At 41.3% G+C, this 20,827-nt stretch overlaps 1 protein-coding gene across 1 annotated transcript; it reads right to left on the reverse strand.

Annotated features, from left to right (window-relative positions):
* Nucleotides 1-745: 745 nt before the first annotated feature.
* LOC146640047 (paired amphipathic helix protein Sin3a-like) lies at nt 746-20,731 on the reverse strand. Its single transcript, XM_085349899.1, has 21 exons — nt 20,562-20,731; nt 17,674-17,890; nt 16,667-16,852; nt 13,996-14,102; nt 13,532-13,853; nt 13,195-13,446; nt 12,913-13,065; nt 11,701-11,856; nt 11,242-11,322; nt 10,455-10,573; nt 9,930-10,155; nt 9,239-9,355; nt 8,746-8,984; nt 8,485-8,668; nt 7,654-8,233; nt 7,363-7,532; nt 6,885-7,058; nt 6,679-6,771; nt 6,138-6,232; nt 3,676-3,883; nt 746-1,838 (listed from the first exon to the last, which is right to left on the reverse strand). Exons 2-21 carry the CDS (start codon nt 17,866-17,868, stop codon nt 1,620-1,622), a joined length of 3,876 nt encoding a protein of 1,291 aa, XP_085206025.1. The 5' UTR covers nt 17,869-17,890; nt 20,562-20,731; the 3' UTR covers nt 746-1,619.
* Between the last annotated feature and the right edge of the window lie 96 nt (nt 20,732-20,827).

Here is a 20,827-nt window from a genome sequence, read left to right on the forward strand (position 1 = left end):
TGTTGAAGTTTATATTAAGAATATGTATATTTCTAATGTGAAACATGCTTTCCAGCATTTAATGTGATAGATATCCGTCTTCCATCTAACCTCACCTACATTATCTACAGGGCCAATTCCAATTTTATTAAACTGCTGAGAGGAAAAGGCAAAATGCGTAGTTTACATCCCTCTTTTAAGGGCATACAACATTCACATTTGTACTTCAGCCACAAATACAAACAGACAAACTGTGACTGAAGGAATTATTGCTTTTTCCTTGCTCCTTAATCTGTACACAAGTCACATAACTGACAGTCTCATACTATACATCAGTCAGTGTTTGTCGTTAGCACTTACCTTACACAAGAAAAAAAGATATAGTCTTCATAGGTGGCAAAACATCACTGAACCTGTCTTACAGATTCTAACCATTTTGCTTAAATACACAAAAAGCAGACAGTACTGATGAGACTTCAGTACTATATACATATACATACATACTGAACTTAAAAAAAATTATATATATAAAAAAAAATAAAAAAAAAGGACAAATTGTTGCTCAGCTACATTCAATCATCTTAAAACCACGAGTGATGTCTGAAGACTAAAAGGTAGAAATACACAGAACTGATCCAATCATGTAGAAACAAAGACTTCAGGGATCACATGTTCAGCAGAACATGAGCCTTTGGTTTAAAAAAAAAAAAAAAAAAAAAAAAAAAAAAATAATAATAATAATAATAGGTAAAATTTTGTATTTCTTAATAAAAATTGTATTCAATTTCCAGCTAAAGACTGATTACTGTGCGCTCTGATGTACGCTACACCTCAGTGACATCTGTTTAAAAAACAAACAAACAAACAAACAAAAAACCCAAAAAACTACTTTTATAAACATATTTACACAAAGTGTTTGGGCAGTCATAAGTTATTGTACTCGATACACAATGCTGGAACTAATGCCGAGCATCTACCCAGCAATCACTATAGATGTTTTTTTTAATATATAGAGTGCACCATTGCACCTTTACCACCAAAAGGGAGAACATTCACAGGCTATACAAGTTTACAGCAGGAACCCATATTAAGTTCCACGTCCACACACTTTAACAGAGGTAACTTGAACTTGTTTTTGCTACCTAAAGACAGAAGCTGAGGTCGTTTTGTTTTTATCTTCTGTAAAATGATAAGTTGCTCCTTATCAAACACTTTTCACTGTTAAGCTGCTGAGTTTTAGTTAGGAAAACCTTTACACTGAATTGCACCATGAAAACAGATGCTCTGAGTGTTTTTCCTCTGTATAGTCATTTCATGTAAAAATTTGCCTTTAACATTATAAATTGCTGCCACCCACTCAAATATACTGACAGCAAATTTTGAAAAAAAAAAAAAGTTCCATATTACATCTGCTGCAGAGTTTGCAGCATACGCTTTACAGACAAATTCCTGCAACAGGTGCAAAAAAAAGAAAAAAAAAGAAAAAGAAAAAAGGAAAACTTAGATCCGGTTTGGATCATGGATTGAAAAACCCTCACAAAAAGTTTGGCAACTGAATCCAGTAACGGCAGCTCTGAGAATTCATCCTTGGCAGCTTGTTGTGTGGACACGTTAACAGCCAGTTTGCTGAGACACAAGTATTACGGTGTTTTGTACTTCACCCGGTACTTGTTAATGTTGAGATAATGGAGCACCTCAGGGCTGCAAGTCGTGGTGCAGGCCAACAGGCCTTCTTGTCCATCTCCCATGAACCACTTGCGGCTTTCAGCGGCCATGTCACTGGTCACGTGCTCCTTGGCCCAAGTATCCAGCCAGGCGTGAAAGCGTCTGTGCAGGCGTGTGTTCACAAGCTGGTGGGACTGAAAGAGATAACAGGAACACGGCACAAAGGAACGTCACAAACTGTGTGTACATGAACTGCAAGGGCTGTCCTATAGCCAAAACCGATTGCGGATGTTCTGTCAGCGATATAGGGGGGAAAGAAAAAAAACAAGAAAGACAAAAAAGAGAGAAATTTGCCAAATGTACTTGGGCGTCTTGCCCAAGTAAAGTCTGGGGGAAACAGCTATGTCTCAAAAGACTATAAAAATTATTATTTTCATATTATTCTCATCCATCGACAATTGGATACAAATCAAGTGAACGTTATCCTGTATGAGAAAAATGTGGAGTACATCATAGTACTCCACATACGCCATCAACATGGCCCTACACTTCATCCTGCAGCATCTGGACTCCCCAGGAACCTACGCCAGGATCCTGTTTGTGGACTTCAGCTCTGCCTTCAACACCATCCTTCCAGACCATCTCCGAGGCAAGCTTTCCCAGATGAATGTGCCTGATCCCATCTGCCGGTGGATCACTGACTTCCTGACGGACAGGAAGCAGCACGTGAGGCTGGGGAAGAATGTCTCGGACTCCCGGACCATCAGCACCGGCTCCCCTCAGGGCTGTGTTCTTTCTCCTCTGCTCTTCTCCCTGTACACCAACTGCTGCACCTCCACCCACCAGTCTGTCAAGCTAATCAAGTTCGCAGATGACACCACCGTCATTGGGCTCATCTCTGACGGGGATGAGTCTGCCTACAGGAGGGAGGTTGAACGTCTGGTGTCCTGGTGCAGCCACAACAACCTGGTGCTGAATGCCCAGAAGACAGTGGAGATTATTGTGGACTTCAGGAAGCACACAGCCCCACTCCCCCCCATCATCCTGACTGACACCCCCATCACCTCTGTGGACTCATTCCGCTTCCTGGGTACCACCATCACCCAGGACCTGAAGTGGGAGCCCACCATCACCTCCGTCATCAAGAAAGCCCAGCAGAGGATGTACTTCCTGAGGCAGCTGAAGAAATTCAACCTGCCAACACGGACGATGATGCAATTCTACACTGCAATCATCGAGTCCATCCTCACCTCCTCCATCACCGTGTGGTACGCTGGAGCCACTATCAGGGACAAACAGAGACTGCAGCGTGTTGTGCGCTCTGCTGAGAAGGTGATTGGCTGCAGACTCCCATCTCTGCAGGACCTGTACACCTCCAGGACACTGCGGCGTGCAGCCCGGATCTCAGCTGACCCTTCTCACCCTGGACACAGTCTGTTTGACCTGCTCCCCTCAGGCAGGAGGCTCCGGTCCATTCGCACCAGAACCTCTCGCCACAAGAACAGTTTCTTCCCCTCTGCTGTTGGACACATGAACAATAACCACATGACTGTCCCCGCCACTAACACATGACCCTACGCTGTGTCACTGCATCATTTCATGTCTGGCACTGATCACCACCTGCACTCATGTATATATCTTTCTACGTAGCACTCTTAATTCTTATTCTCATGTATATATCTCATGTATATCTCATGCACATATCTTTCTTTCTACATAGCACTTTAATTCTTATTGTTTGCACTGAAGCACCGCAGCAAATTCCTAATGTTGTAAACCTCAACATCTGGCAATAAACCCATTCTGATTCTGATTCTGATTATAAGACTGATCTAAATTAAAACAAATAAAATAAATGAAAAATATCTTTGTACTTCTAGCCATCACAAAAAACTGCTGCATGACCACACAGGCAAATTTAAATACTTGTGGTTGTTTTATGATTACTTACCATACAATTCTAACACTGAAGCTTATTGGACAAGACTAAAACAACATGGCAAACACATGCCTCTTAATTTTCGTCCTTACCTGATGAGCCCGTGTGAGCGCTGTGTGCCTGTACATGTAATCTTCTGACTTGCAGACATAAACCATCTTGTAGGAGTTCAGCTTGAACATGCACTCCATCTTCAGCTCGCTGCTGCCATCCTGCGACTTGTCCGAGGAGCCTTTGGTCATTCTCTCCTGTTGCAGCTGCTCCCAACCTCTCTGGCACTTCCTTATCCGTCTCAAATTCCTAAAGGCCAAAAAAGATCGAGAGCCATGAATAATACTGACCGACGCTACAGAAAATTTCTTGATTACACCACACATCAGAAGAATACATCACTTTTTTTTCTTTTTAAAACAAAAGGAAATATCCAATTTCACTTGAGAAAGTTTTATGGTACGATTTTGTGCTTGACAGTACTTACTGGTCAATTTTAAAGCCTAAGATGTAAGGTCAGAGACGATACACGTACACAAATTTAAGAACAGTATTTCCAAATTTGAGAGGACTGTCCCTTTAAAAGAATTGTAGTTTTTTTAAACCCATGCAATCCAACTCACCAAGAACCAGCGATAATTAGTTAGGGAGTCAAATCATTCGTGGGAAATGTGGATCTATAAGAGCAGCAGAGGCAGCGGTCATTTCTCTGTACAGTGCACTTCCATTGCACAGCCACATTTTTCCAAATCTTATGCTTGGCAAACAATTGGATTCATCCCGATTTTGTGCAGGCAATTTTCTTTTCTTTCTAAAAAAAATGCAATTATTCACCCCACCTGAATGAAAGGTTTAAATGTGTACTTACCACAGAGGGTAAAGGTGAGCGAAGACTGAAACCATGAAGCATTTTTTGCATTCAGGGCTCCACTTAAAAGACATGACAGTGAGGCCAATTTCAAGTAAAAACGGTCACATCACAAACACTAAAAAAGGAAACTGCTGCCTGACCAGATACCAAATCCAAAAAATATGAGCAGAGGGTATTTCAATGTCTTTGACCAGAGTGTCATGAAAATGAGATGAAGACCCAACAGAAGTGAAAATTGATTTTTTCTTTTTTGAGTGAGGAAAGGCCAATTATTACTATTATTATTATTATTTAAATCTCTTGTGCTGCTGATCTCTCATAGATTTGATGAAAGAAAAAAGAAGACATGATGTGGGTGAGCCCACTGAGGAAATCATAGTCAGATTTATGCAATGGGTTAAAAAAGAGAAAACTCAAGAGCTTTTTTTTTTTTGCCTTTTTAAGAAGTTGTTTGATACGTATATGGTAATGGACAGCCATCTCAAAGTAACGAGACGAAAACAAAACCAAAAACACAAAAAACACCAAAAAAAGATGCTTCAAAAGATGTTCATGTGCAACACTCAGCCTTCACGCCTTCATGCACAGCTCTGAGGTGTCAGGAAAGAAATACACCAACATATGAGCATACAATTTAGACAATCATTTTATTTACAAACCCTACTCCTCTGTACAAGTGCTGCAGATAATGTGCTTAACCAGAGTTAAAAAACAAACAAAAAAAACCAAACAGAAAACCTAAGATCACTAATCTCTTTCAAACCAGGAAAAAAAAAAAAAAATCTCACTGACAACAAAAAGTTGTAACGTGAGTGCACTGCTTCCCCTGAAAATTGTTACAAACATAACACTGGGTATAACAGTTGTGAACAAGTGAACATTTGAACATTTACAGTTTCAAACAGTGATTAAGTCACATACAGGACCTTTGATCTGAATACAATCACAAAGGGCATGATAAGGAAACCATGACGTCCCTTCTCTTCTTTTAACAAAAGTTTCTCTCAATCTGTTTTTGTCAAAACATCGTAGGAAAATAAAAAGGGAACAAATCCTTGTTTTGCCTTAAGCTTTTGCATTTATCGACTTCTATTCGTGCGTCACATAATCATTCATCACTTCAGTTCAATACAATGTGAATAATCGAACTAATGATTCTTCTTCTTTTAGCACTCTAAGGGGAGAAAAGTTCAAAACCCACAATCAAGCCAAAAACCATCTATAAAAACTTTACTTACTATAAATAAAATTCCCATTAAAAGGAATCAATAAATAAATAAATTCACTTTAAAAAAAAGAAAGAAAAAAGATGATCGTGTAAAGTGCTTCCATGTGAGGCAGAGGTCACAAAACAAACTGAAGAAGTTAAATTTACGGCCAGTGAGATTCTTAGCAGGCGGACATTCAGGCACCGCGAGCACAACTAATAACTCCTCAAACTTCCTCTTACAAAAAACAGGCAGCACGCTCACATCCACACAGTTTCCTCTTTTCTTTTTTTTTTTTCTCAATTAGCTTTCAAAGTCAGGCTTGTGCTGAGGTGCCTCTGTTTCTATCTTGACAAAAATGACTTGTGTTTGGCAGCTGGTTTGGCTCGGCAACAGTTGAGTGGCTGCTCAGCTGACTAGAGCCTCGCCTCGGGACAGAAGCTTAAAGTGTGCAGACAAGAGGGAGACATGGCTGGAGCCTCACCTGGGGAGGAACACGGGCTTTTGGGCCAGATGCTCACGCAGCTCTGGGGATGAGGAATCTGAGTTCAGGTACCTGCCTACGTAGTCTGACCACTTCTGTGGAGGACAGAGCAGAACAGCAACCAACCATGTAAATAACAAAGACATACATTTAGGTTCTGTATGAAAGCAGGTTGGAGGTTATAGCCTTTAATTCTGGACCATGTGACACTCCTCAGAGTGTCGGAGGGTTTAAAATCATAGGTGCACAAATTAATAGCCAACACTAGTTTGCAGAGGTACATGTGTATGTAAACCACCAAGTACAAGGAATTTATAATACAGGAATATGATTAAAAAGTTTAAAACCAAGATGACTAGTGCTTGACTATTTATTAAATTGTAATATCAAACTATTACCTGATAACTAGTGCTATACTAAAAATTCTTGAAGGGCAAAACATATTAAGAGATACACGAAGCAATGCCACCCCAGCATCACATATACTACATGTCTACTTAATAAACTGCTGTGCACATGAAATGCATTTTGTGAGTCTTACTTCTGCCTCTGCAGGCTCATCAGAGTTTTCCTCTTCTGTATCCAGGAGCTCTACTGCCAGACTGACAGAGGCTTGGTTCTTCACAAATATCATCTGGATAAAACCAGACAACACACACAGAATTAGAAAAAAATACTGAGGGAGAAAAACAAAATAAAGTCAGCCTGTTTTAAAATATAATTATTCATTTCCGTGCTGTGTTGTACCTTGAAGCAGTTCTCATCCGGCATAAGCTGTTCTGCTTTGCGCTGGTATCCCCCCTCTGCGGTGGCCCTCGATGCCTGTGTGGGCAGTGTGCCCCCCGTGGCTTTATTGGAACTCTCGCTCAGATACAGGTCCGTCACACGCACAGACACATCATCAGTGACAAGGTGCTGGAGCTGTAAGAGTAGGTTAGTATGCAACGGGTGTGTCCACATCAGCATGTAGAATCAAAACAGCAGCACCTTCAGTGACTATAGATGCGTACATTTGATCATCGACTAGAGGCATTACTGAGTTTTGACGTGAGGAGCATGTCTATTTTATTTTCCCCCTTTTTCTTCTCCAAATTTAAGAACGAGCCTACAGCTCGCGATGCCACTCTAAGGTTAAAAATGTATTTTTTACCTTGAAGACGAGCAAATAAACAAATTGGTAAACAAATAAATGAAATAAAATGAGAAAATCTTAAAATGTGCTGACCTGCCGGACAATGCTTTGGATGAGTTTATCCATGGTGAAGGCAACGTAGGCATGGACCGTAAACATCTCCCTCAGGGAGTCCTCATACTGAGCCGGCTCCATGTTTCCATCCAAAAGATTGCGAACCATTTCCAAAAATACTGAGTAGTAGTCCTCCACATCAACATCCACTGCAGACAGAAAACACACACACAGTGAGTAATACATGGAGGAATTGAGGAGTATGACGCACCATGACTGAGAGGGTTCATAGCAAAACGTAACAGTTAAAAAAGTCAGTTTCTCACTTACTTGGCTCCTTCATCTTCAGCTGGGTGGCTGGATTTTCGTTTTTCTCCCTTTTGAACCCCAACACTTCTCTTTCCCACTCTCGTTCACGAGCATCCTCTTCGATCTGCTTCTCAGCTTGCCCGTAAATTCGTAGCAAACGAGAACAGAGGATGTAGTGAAGACGAAGGAAGACATACCAGTAGTTGTTCACGTAGAACAAGTTGTAGGCATCGTCAGTTCCCCGGAGCTTCTGAGCTGCCGTGTTGCTGAACAGGAGCTTGGACTTGGTTGGGCTTCTGCCTGGCAGGCCATTGTGTTTCTTGCTGTCATCTTGATCCATCTCCGTGTCTTCGTCCTCTTCTTCCTCCTCCTCCACATCAGAGAGCTCACCTCGCTGTGCAAACAGCAGGTCGGGGATGAAGTGGTGGACTATCTGTTTGATCTTGCACTTGTCTTCTTTCTGGATGCCGACCTGTCTTTTGACGTGGTGAATGATGAGGGAAGCGGCATCCTCGAGGATCTGGCTGTCGTCGTAGGTCAGAGTCATGTGTGGGCCATTTGGTGGCGGTGTAGCAGACTCCTCTGATGCCCGCTCCTGGCGCTACAGGACAAATACAGGAGCATTTTAGACTGTAATGTTTTACGAAATTTACAGTTTAGCAAAATACATTAAAACCATTTACCTGTTGATTTTTATTTACAATTAGAGAATCATAATATATAACAAAGTGGAGCATTATTGTTTGATTCAAGGATAACTGCGGCCATAAACTTAGAATCAGTCTAGATTTATTCTGCATTTATAAATGTCAAATAACAAATAATAATATTGTTTAAAAACAATTTACTTACTTCATCATATAACATCTCAATTTCATTGAGCATGGTCTTTGAGCGTAATACTTTGGTGTCATTCTGCTTGAAGTTAATGCCTTGATGGTCAAGTGACTTCAGGTAATACTTTTCATTCTGCTCCCGCCAGATTTTGTTGAAGCCCCTTTGGGCTTCTCTCCACTCCTCATCCTTTATTTTTAATCTGAAAACAGAAGAAACAGATGTTATAAAACTGTAAAGGTGTGAGCTGAGGAGGACACACTAAAATCTAACTGTTACCTTTTTAGAACTATGGGGACGGACACAGCAGGGTTCTTCTTGAGTCCTTCAATGATGTCTTGAGCTTTGTCCCCATATATCCGCTGGATGGCTTTGCGGTGAATGACCTCTGAGGAGCCACCCATTGTGTTGTCCAGCTTGAAGCGTAGCTGCTCTTCTGCTGACATACGAGAGAGCCGTCGCTGCACTGTCTCGAGGGCTCGGATTGTGGCAAGGTTGGTCTCCAACACAATATCCAGCTACAAAAGGAACAATCACATTCAAATGAATAATTTCAACAGAACCAGATTTTGAAATGGGCACCTGGACAGTTCATGTGGTGTGAGATCTTTTCCTGTGGTTTTTTGACTCCTGAGCAAATCGCATCACACAGACATTTATGTAAAAGATACATATTATGTAAAAGAACCTCCATTATTCCATCTTCTTAACCTCTTCTACATCCAAGGGTCTTATTTTCATTTGGAGCGTGGGTGGACTGAGTATGTTTTACCTCAAAGCGCTCATCTTCACATCTGTAAATGTGTTCCTCATATTGTGTCTTCTTGGAGCTCACAAATGTGGAGTCCTCAGACCATGAAGGAAATGACACCCATGTGTCATTCAAAACCTGCAACAGGATGTTACACCATGCAGTGAAAACACATTATTGTGACTCTAAATATGAGATGCATTTCATATTTATGTAGCAGTAAAATAAAAATGCATGAAACTTAATGTAGTTAAAAATGTCTTGATTGTGTGGTGAAACACTGGGTTCAATAACATCAGTTGATCAAAGAAATCACTCATTATCTAAATTTAAATGGCTAGTTACAGCCAAAAACAGTTCATGTAGTTTATAAAATTAAAAATATGTTTTTCAGTAAGCAGATCATATCCTAACTTATTATCTAGACACTTAAACATAATAAGGTAACATTAAATGTAGCCAAACAGTTCAATGATCGCTAACACTTCCACCAACTCACTGATCGACTAAGAACAAGATTGCTGGCATCTGCTGTCTGCTCAAGCCATATTTAACTACAGGTACCATCTGAACTTTACATCAGTTTCTGCTCCAGAGCACCCTGTGTGGGCCAAATACATTTGTTGTTGTACCTGGTGGCCCGAGGACAAAGGATAAAATGTACACTGTAAGACAAATACCTTTATTAAACAGAATTCCTTTAACGACTCACCTCTCTGCACAGCGGTGTTCTTCCTGTGCATTTGGGCTGCTGGAAACTCTTTGGCAGCGCTCTATAGCTGGACCCCAGCTTCTTGCAGGAAGAGTAGTCGATTTCCATGGCGATACCCTCTGTGGCACGCTCCTTGGGTAAACTCTCTGCATGGCTCGACTCTCCGTGACTGGACTCTCGGTAGCCCAAGAAGTTTTTAAACCATGTAAAAAGCTCGGGGAATTTTCTGTCAGTCATGGCACAACATATGTGAAATACAGAGTTATTGGTGCGGTTAGGGTTTAAATGTTAGCAACATATTTCAAACAAATGCAGGTGGTTTACTGGTTTACATTTGGGTGATTAAAGTTTCATTATGTAATGTTATGTATCAAAACTGTTTGATTTCAACTCAAATCTGACTTATTGGCAAGAAGAAGAAGAAGAAGATAAAAACTCAAGAATTACGTACTGAACCAGTCAGTTACAAAATTGGACTACAGGTATGCCCCATTCAGTACCTAAAAACTGTATGTTTAAACTCACCCAAGAAATGGGATAACTAACTGGACCAGCTCAGTGCGTGAAATGACTTCCTGGTTGAAGATGTGCAAGCAGCGTAGGAAGTTGTCATATGCCTCAGAGCTTCGAAGAGCCTTCTTTACCTGTTAAAGTGTTTGCAGCCATGACAAATAAAGCAAAATGAGATTTAGGCTACGTCCACACGTACCCGGGTATTTTTGAAAACGCAGATTTTTCTATGCGTTTGCACCTTTCGTCCACACGTAAACTGCGTTTTCGGTCACTGAAAACGGAGATTTCTAAAAACGCCTGCCAGGGTGGATATTTTCGAAAACTCAGTTTTTGCGTTTACGTGTGGACGAGAAAAACGGAGAAAACGCAGCGTCAAAGGTGTGCGCCTTTTGTGACGTCACACTTTGCGCCACGTTATTGTTTCGGTGAAATGAATTTCTACAATACTGTTACTTGTACTCTCTGCAGTGTTTAAATGCTTACATATACACACACCGTTACTGTCCCTCCACACATACGACTGGGTTCTGCTTCTATGCCCCATCTTTGTTTACCATTTCCCACCGAGGCTTCTAGACTTCTGATTGGTCAACATTTCTACATGGTTAGGAATATATCGCCACCTGTTGCTTTGGCATGTTCCTAGCAGCGTTTTCCTTCATTTCTGCCTTTACGTGTGGACGGGATTATTTATTAAAACGAAAAATCTCAGTTTTCAAAAATACCCGTGTACGTAGCCTTATTTTCATCACAGATCAGTGCAAGTCTTTATACAAACACTCAAAATGACAATACTGACCTTCTCGAAGAACATCGTTTCAGTGCTGGTGCTGTGTTTGCTCACGTCACTCATGACGTTCCCTGTTATTTTAGGTTTCTTCTGCAATGGTGTAAAGAGATGTTGACTGTTGGAGGCCCTCATATCTCTGAGTCTTGGGTAGATTTTACTAACCCTAATTGCCAGTTTGTCTGATGAACTTGGGTTGTACTACTAACACAATCTAATAAACATGTTCTGTAGTAAATCCTCTTTTTATGAAATTACAGATGTTTTGCTTTTGTCAAAACTGTCTGGGGGCTGATATCTGGAGTCAATGTATTGTCCATACTTCTTAATTGTAGGCTTTCACTGATTGAAACAAAAAAGGCCTGTTTCCCCCTACATGTAATGCATACAAAATATATGAAATATTACCTTTCTGGTTTAAAGTACAAACAGCTGAATATATGCAGAGTCAGAGAGTAGATGGTTACATACCTTGACAGGTGGTGTGGTACCCACGCCTGAGGGTCTCCTGATTGGAAGGCCGTTCTGGCTCAGTCTCTGTTTGTTGTTCAGGAAGTGTCTCTTTACTGTGCCACCATGATCATTACGGACCGACTCTGCCCTGTCTGGTGTTGCTTTGCTCAGTAGCTAAAAAAAAAGGGCAATACACATGATCTCAACAAAGCAAGACAACAAAATTAACAGTATGCAAAGAGAATTATGTAACAGGGCTCGCAAAATCGCTAGCCCGATCCCGGAGCTAGCGATATCTCCGGTCGGGCGACCAAAATCTATCTCAGCCCCGCCCGTTGGGTTATCATATAGCGGGGCGGGGCTGAGATAGATTTTGGTCGCCCGACTGGAGATATCGCTAGCTCCGGGACATCGGGCTAGCGATTTTGCAAGCCCTGTGTAAATACCATTGATTCGATTAAGTGAACCAGTGCTTTTCCTTCCAAGCTCTATTTTTATGCTTCAGTTCTACCGGAGTAGTGATGTGTGATTCTGAGCTAAAAATAATGCATCATACACTGGGCCTCTGCGCACCTATTGTGTGACTCAAGCCCTTTAGCACCAGCTCCTCAAACCAACTCTCTTCTGCTTGTTTTGCACAAACACTGTAAAAACAAAAGAAAACTGTAAACATACTAAAAAGCAGTTCTGTGGAGTTGAAGCTGATTGTAGTTACTAAGAGCTCATAAGTCCCTCAGCAGCTTTCTGTCAGAAATGTGCCTCCTGAAAGCAGGAAGCCAAACGCAAGAATAGCATATAACAGCTAATGAGTTTTCAGAATAAAACACTATCTGCACTGTGAGAAATCTTATGAAGGACAGAACAAAACCTTGCAACAACCTAGACCTGAGCTTAGTGAATTCCCTACGCTCGAAACAGTATTCGGGAATATTTTTGGAAGCACGGATGCACCGTCCAGATCTTTAAAGACCTGGAGAATCCACACCAAGGTGCACCAAAGCTGATCTGCCAACACGTGGTGGCCCAACACAATACTACAATACTTTATGCTGGTTTCTCTTTTAACTTGGCACCCATCTGTAAATCAATTTCATATCCAATGCAAACAAGTGGTTTTAAGGAAAAGATCAAAAGACAGACAGTTACAAGGATCCAGTAACTCCTAGTCATACCACGTATATTTGCAGGGACGTTTAATAAAATAATTGACCGTGATGTCTGGAGACTCACCACTGAGCTGTTGGCATCAGGCAGGAACTGCCCGAACTCTGAGAGCAGGTCCTCTTGGTTCTTGAAAAGTCTTGCAACTTGAGTGTAAACCTCCTGTTCAGTCAGTGCTGGGGTGTAGTTTCCTCCAGCTTCTTTAGCATTTCGCTGTTCCTTCTAAAAATATATATTTTTATAAATATACAAGATATGATATAATTAAAATTTACTTTCACGTTTATTTTTGCAGCTGCATATATCTTATAATATCTTAATAACAGTTTAATGCTGTGTATATTTCCTTGCCTGGTATGTGTGCAGGATTTCCAGGAAAGCTTTGTAGATGTCTGGCTGACCTTGGAAGCGATTTTTGATCTTGTTGACATAATTTATAGCATGGTTGAACTCCACGGGTTGGTTGTTTTGGATAGGTGGCCCACTGGATGGTGTGCTGCTGACAGGAGTGTGGGACTGAACTGAAGGAGAGCGGGGCGAGGCGTAAGATGGGATAGATGGATTGGGTTGGCTGGTGGGTGTATGGGCTGGAGACTGAATTGGCTGTTTAGAAGAACAACAAGTGAAAAAGGTCATTTAATGCATCTGTCATACTAGATGTAAACAAATAAAGAACATCGTTATCTACCTTGCTGGTTTTATTTGGAGCAGGCTGGGCAGGGATAAGTGGTTGGGTGGTAGTAGTGAGTGAGCCAGCCTGTGGCAGACTCTGGTGCTGGTGGTGGCTGGGGGCAGGCTGGCTGGGTGCTCCACTTGCAGGGATGTTCTGAACAGAAACACCGTGTGGTGTGATGTAGTGGATCTGATTTGGCGTGGTCACATTGACTAGATCGTTGGTTTGAACTTCAATCTTGTATCCAGGTGGCAAGAAAGTATTGAAACCCATGATGAGGTCTGGGTGGCCCTTGAAAAGCTGAGACACACGGTTGATGACTCCAGGAGTGTCAATGCTGTAGTAACAGAACAAGTTTTGGTACTTTAGTTTCTGAAACACTGTTATTTGGGTTCATAGAGATCACTTAGGTGTCATGGTAAAATACCAGTTTTTCTTATCAGATGTTAAGAAAAACTGGCAATAAAACAAAAACTCACCTCTGCGACTTGAACTCTTTCATGATATCAAGGAAGTCATTATAAACTTGAGGTTGATTCCCAAACTGCAGTTTTACTTGATCCAAATAAGACAAGGCATCTTCAACCTACAAAAAGAGAATGGAGAAGATTGTCAGATGATCACCACCAAAATGGCAAGACAGGGCAAAGGCAGAGAACTTGTCCCGCTGGTGCTCAGAAAACAACCTGAAGCTGAACATCTTTAAAACAAAAGAGCTCATAATGGACTTCAGGAGGCACGGACATTCCTCTGTTATTATAAATGGAAAATGGGTGGAATCTGTCTCCACCTTCAGGTTTCTGGGCACCCACATCTCCAATGATCTCATCAGGACCCACAACACCAACGCCTGGGTAAAGAAGGCCCAACAGCGGCTGTCCTGAGGATGAATAATCTGGACCAGAAACGGCTGCTGGCCTTCTACCGCTCCTCAGTGGAGAGCGTGCTCTCCTACTGCCTGGGTGTTTTGTACGCATGGGCCACTACTGAGAACAGTAAGGCTGTGGAGAGGGTAATTAACACCCTATGCCACCTTTCTGAGCCTCCTGTCTCAGAAAAACCAGGGCCATCACAGGTGACCCCTTGGACCCCGCCCACCACCCGTTTGACCCTCTGCCCAGTGGTCGGTGCCTCAGGACAATCAGGTCCCACACCCCCAGACCCACTAACAGGCCCCCGCCTCACCAATCTGAGACATGGTCTGAGTAACCGTCAACACTCAGGCCACTCACATATGGACCCTATTCAGATCGAGTCTTTTCTTTGCACTACCTCCAGTCACTATGCTCTCCATTGTGTGCCCTTCTATTGTTTTGTACATATTCCTCTAGTTTGACTCTTCTGTTTGCTATTCATTCCTGATATCGTTGCTATGTATATTTTTTTATCCTGCACAGTTGGCATTGGAGCACCCATTATTTATTGTACAGTAGGGCTGCCACGATTAGTCGACTATCAAAATCGTCGACAACTGATTTAATAGTCGACGCGTCGTTTGAAGCTTTGTAAGATCCCAAAAGACGCAGGAATAAGTAGTAGGATTTAAGAGTGTAATAACGGATTTAAACAGAAGATGGCAGCACTGCATGTACAAGGATGCCAGCTGCCGTTAAACCCCGAAGAAGAAGAAGCTGTGTCCCAGAATTCATAGCGTGGCCCAGCTCAGTTTCCAAAAATGGCGGCAGCTAGTTAGTTTTAATATTACTCTTATTATTCTTTCTGGGTCACAAAATAAACGTTTAACATATTTTCAGGCGAGAATGTAGCTGTGTAAACCTCAAATATCTGCTCAGTTTATCAGGACGCCACGTATTTTCAAAAGCACTCCGACGTTTTCGGAGACACCTGTTACCCACCAGCTCGATAGCTAGCCGGAGACAAGGCTCACTAGAACCGGTGAGAACACCGGACTCCCGAAAAATTGTTTTCAAACCTACCGCCGTCTTTTGCTACTCAGGTTAAACATGATATATAAGTCACTTAGATAACTTAAAATGTTATTGTTTGGCTTTTTTTTTAGTATTTTATTTGTTCCTGAGTAAATCGGTTTGGCTGAGATTAAAGTAATTGCAAAAATAATCGGTGACTAGTTGACTATCAAAATAATCATTTGTGGCAGCCCTATTGTACAGGTACAATGAAAATATAAGGGCTACTCTATTCTAAAATGGCAAAATCATATAAAGCTGCTCAACTATACCAAAAACTTAATGATTGACTAAATTAACTAAACATTAACTTTAAATATAATTCCATTGAAAAACAAAAATCAATTGAAAAGAAGTGCCCTGACTAGGCTTTGTTTTCTGCAACAGCTGATTTTCACTGGACCGAAAAATACACTGGGATATATGATAACAAGGTGGCAAAAGACTTATGTGTCCCAGAAGACCCGAACAGAAGACTCAATATTGACTCAACTGTGCAGATGTGTTACCTGCTGTGCATCACCCAATGTGGTCTAGGTATATGACTTCAAAGGCGTAGAGACAAAGGTCGCTGCAGGCAATTTTTAATAATCCTTTAACAGCGTCAACCTTCAAAAATATTGTGAATTTTTAGCTCCATGTCTATAATCTCTCATCTTGCTGTATTAACCAGGGACTTTGAGCTTTTAGAGAGGGGGGAAAAATGCTCACTGGTGAAAAGGGAAGTGGTGCACTTGATTATAAGGGAGAGGGAGAGAGAGAAAAGATGTCCATGTAGCAAAAATGAATGTTAAAAGTAATTGTTTCATCTGATTTCTTTTAAACTGCTGGAAGCCACAGCGGTAATTAATTTGGCATTAAAATCCGACTAATCGCCCAACCATATAAGTTGATAAGTAGAAAAGGTTTAGGATGTTGATGAAAAGATATATATAACAAGCACGCCAGCTTCAAGACTATTTCCCTTTTTAGCCGTTGTCTATTGGACTTTGTTCACCTCTAACGAAGGGTGAACAATGTGTATGTATCTGAATGCCTCCTGTGTAGAAAGATGATGCTTGTTGCTGCTCTACAAAACATACTCCTCACTCTGTCCTTTCAGCATGCAGACACAATGTAATTTTAAAGGCATTCGCTTTTTGCCTTTGTGCACTTGGGATGAACAGCTGTTTTGGTTTATTCTGGTCCTCATGTTTTCATATATGTGGTGATGTACAGATACCTTCAGCCGCTGAAATTGCTGCTGTCCTGTGGCTGAAGGCATGGGTGCAGGTGGATGAACATGACCTTGGACCACTGCAGGGCCCTGTGACGGCACTGCTAGAGCGTGTGAGTGAGGACCAACGTGTGGTGCTGTATTGTTGTGTCCATGCCCATGTCCACTTGTGCTCTGAGGCATTGCAGAAACCTTTGAGGAACAAATAGATATTTTATATAATATAGACATTTAGACAAGATTAACCATGTCACTAGCAGTATTGTAAATATTACAGATTACATTCTTGCAAAATAAAGGTAAAGAAAACCAAATCAAAATGACACCTACTTCTTAAACACATTGTTAAATAATATAATATATATAATAGGGCTGCTCAATTAATCGAATTTTAATCACGATTACGATCTGGGCTTTCAACGATCATTATAAATGACTGAGTCGATTATTAGCACCTCCCTCGTGCTTTACTCTCGCGCTGCTCCGTGTGGCAAATCGAGTGCACCTCTCTGCATTTCGAACACGTGTCACAACAATTAAGAGGACCCGAGGGAAGCTCGGAAAGCTAAGCAGAAGTTATTTGGAGAGGAGAGTGACTGCTGTTGGTTGAAAAGAGAGGTAAAAAAAAACTTCAGTGGTGTGGAAACATTATGGGTTGGCGGAGTCAGACGTGGATCAAGTAGACATAGTGTGTAAACTTTGCTACAGTGTCGTAGCTGCACCACAGAGCAACACTGCAAAGTTCACTAAACATAGATGTTTACATTTTTCATTTATTTTTTATATTGCAAACATTTGCACTGTTATCAGTATTTGCACACTATTTTATATTATTTTTTGACAATCTTTAAAGTCATTATTCAATACATTGTTATTGTTAAATAAATATCGTCAAATAATCGAGATCTCAATTTCAGTGAAAATAATCGTGATTATAATTTTTGCCATAATCGAGCAGCCCTAATATATATAATATAAACACTTCTTCAGGTATCTGTGCAGATTTATCATACCTGGTAGCCCTGGGGAAGAGAGTACTGGATGCTGGTCGATGGCTGCATCTTGTCTGCAGGTGCCTCTATTACAGTAGGGGCCGGGGCAAGGGCCCGGTGCTGGAAGTTTTCTGTAATTCCTTGTATTTGAGGTCGGCGTAATAGCTGCTGCTGAGGCGCAAGTATTGGTTCCTGGTCCTCCACACGCCTCTTCATTATATACACATAGTCAAAAGGGCTAGAGGGGGGTAAACAACAATGGACAATTTACAAGCTGCTAGCATTTGCCAATTTTTTTTTTTTTAAACACACCCACATTTTATTTGTGTGTGTGTGTGTGTGTGTGTGTGTGTGTGTGTGTGTGTGTGTGTGTGTGTGTGTGTGTGTGTGTGTGTGTGTGTATATATATATATATATATATATATATATATATATATATATATATATATATACACACACATACATATATATATAATGCAACTTACAAATGGAAACTGCAACATGCTGATTAGCATTTTTCTCTCTGGCTAGCTGATTGATTTAGACAGTGATCTCCAAAGCGGTCTAACATACCACTGCATGTGATTAAATAGATAATAAACTGGCCTGCATTGTTTTAACAGTGACAACAACAGTAAGTACTCATTCATTCACAATGGTCAAATTAAATTTGAGTTTCACAACTCAAGCAAAACTTTTCTCACAAGTGTCACACAGATAGGTAATGGCAACAAATATTAGGACAATTGTTGCAAAGTGGCTTAAGAGCTGGGCTTTAAGCAGTGGCTTCCAAACAACACTCCTTTGACATAATTAAGCTCCGAATGTGACACCAATCTGTTTTGCTTCATTGTGCTTCCTCAGTGTACACAGAGGCTTTACAGGACTTAAGCTAGATAGGTTAAACCCAATGATATTTGGTGGTCTTCTGAGAGAACTAACAGTGGTGTGAAAACACACCTTCTTTGACAGATATAGTCTGTGTACATTTTTTGGCTGAATAGTCCTGATTTAACTGATAGATTAATTCATCAACCATTACAGTGACATATTTTAATTAACTTAAATAATTCTGTATTTATTTATTACTGAGTTATTATAATAAAAACAACTGCAGATACCAACGCACTCCACCATAAAAGTAGTAGTAGAAAAAAAACAAAGCTATGAGCAAAAGTGATTATTTAAGGTTGTCCGTAAATAGACATGCCATCATGTTCAGCAGACTGACTGTGGCGGCTGGCTAGGGGCCGTCTTTCAAAAGACATTAAGACAGAGTGACGCTGCCAGAGCTGTCATTGAGTCGACTCAGTGAGACAAATGATAATGATAACGTTCAATGCACATGTATTATGTGCATTTTTTTTCTCCTGTAATATTTTTTTTATAACACAGGTACAAACCTATTGGTTATGCCATTCATTCTCCTGTAAGCATTCGTCGCATGTAAGACTTTAAGCATATGCGAACACCGCCGATGACTAGACTTTAAGTTAATATTTTTACGTTTTATTTGTATATTTTACAACTTAAAAAATACACGGGGGTGTGGAAAAAACACGTTTGAGAAAACGTAACAAGTTAAACTTGTAGCTGCAAGCACAGCGCCCACCATGAGTATACAGTAAAGAAATTTATCGACGGTTCCTAAGCAAACGTCACCGCATTTGCTAAGAGGAGAGGAGACATTGTGCCTCACTGCCGCGCACAACCAATTTCGGAAAACACGGTGACTGAGCGTACGGTCTTCATTCGCCGAGATCGTGTCTGTAGCGTATCCAGCTTCAGAATTTCTATGCCGAAGCGCTACGCAAATACGGCAGATAGTAAATTGTGTCGAAACTGATTAAGTAGGACTAAAAGAAACTTGAAATTTCGCCGACAGTCAACGTTTTGCAGGCATGTAGGCGCTGTCTCTCTCTTGCTGGCTGTAGCCCTGCCGTATCCCCTCCCCCTCTCTCCCAAACACCGAGCTTGTAAGGCTATCGGTTTTCGGTGAGCTGACCGCTTTCGCTAGTCAGATGGCTGACGTTGACTTCAGTTCTAGCTTCAAAGTTATGTGGAAAGCAAGTTACCCTCTGCTTCGTGCAGACTGACAGTTAAATGTTAGAGAAAAAACCGGAACATATCAGTTTGTCACAGCCGGGTCTTCGTTAACAGCCCTCAGTAAACGGGAGTCTAAGTAAAACATTAGACGAGCAAAACATACTGGCTACCTGACGTTACCCTTGCCGTTGGGTAGAAGACGTCGAAAAGAAAACAGCCATGCCTAATCGCATCAGATAACGCGGCAACACAGTCGGTGGCTTAGTTTGTAGCGTACGGGGTACCGGTACAATTGGGGCAGTTGAATTAAGTTTCATGGTCAGTAATTAATTTGGCTATGCTAGGTGGTTAGCTCAAGAAGAACACCAGCTAGCCAACAAGCTAACACTTCGCACAGCTAATGCAAATGTCGCATAAACGGCAAGTTAAGCTAGAAGTTGCAAAAATGATTTTTTTTCCTCCCAGCCAAAACTACTTATCTGTCAGTTACGTTACTTTGACATCACCCCGATCCAGCAATAAAAATCAGTTGTAGCAAGAACAAACTGTGATCAAAAATACATGTTGTCAGGTTAGCCTGTAAGCTAGTTCATGGTCGCCGCTCTTAGATTGCTAACCTAACCAGCGACTTGGTTCCACTGACTTGTCGACACTGCAAGTTAACGCAACCGCAAATAAACTCCCACACTATTCTGCTATAACACTAAACTACACCAGCAACAGAAAGTAATCCGCGTTGGCTCACTATTTGGAGACTAGACAAGGTTATTTAGTAGCTAACTGATTGCTATGTTAGCACAACAACCAACCCCCCTCATCACTACAGACTCTCCGGCTAGCCAGCTAACACCACTTTAACTTACCTCGGGGAACCGCCACCAGCAACAACTTGACCCACCAGTGGAAGGGATCTCGACCAACACGCCGCTACTCGTGCATTCACCCGACAGTGGAAAAAAAGCGAAGTTTTAAGAAGTAGCCGTAATTGGAAATGTGGAAAATCAAACTGGCCGTAGTGGCTACGTCGCTAACAACAGTGTGTGTGTGAAGCGCTGTTCCTTGAACATAGAGGTGTGTCTATTGGGAAGGGCGGGTTGGTCTCCTCCCAGTTTGAACCGGGATTGGTCAG

The sequence above is a fragment of the Diplotaxodon limnothrissa genome, linkage group LG1 (assembly GCF_057381915.1).
Source record: "Diplotaxodon limnothrissa isolate DT_005_m linkage group LG1, D_limnothrissa_male_GT1.1, whole genome shotgun sequence".
Taxonomy (NCBI): Eukaryota; Metazoa; Chordata; class Actinopteri; order Cichliformes; family Cichlidae; genus Diplotaxodon; species Diplotaxodon limnothrissa.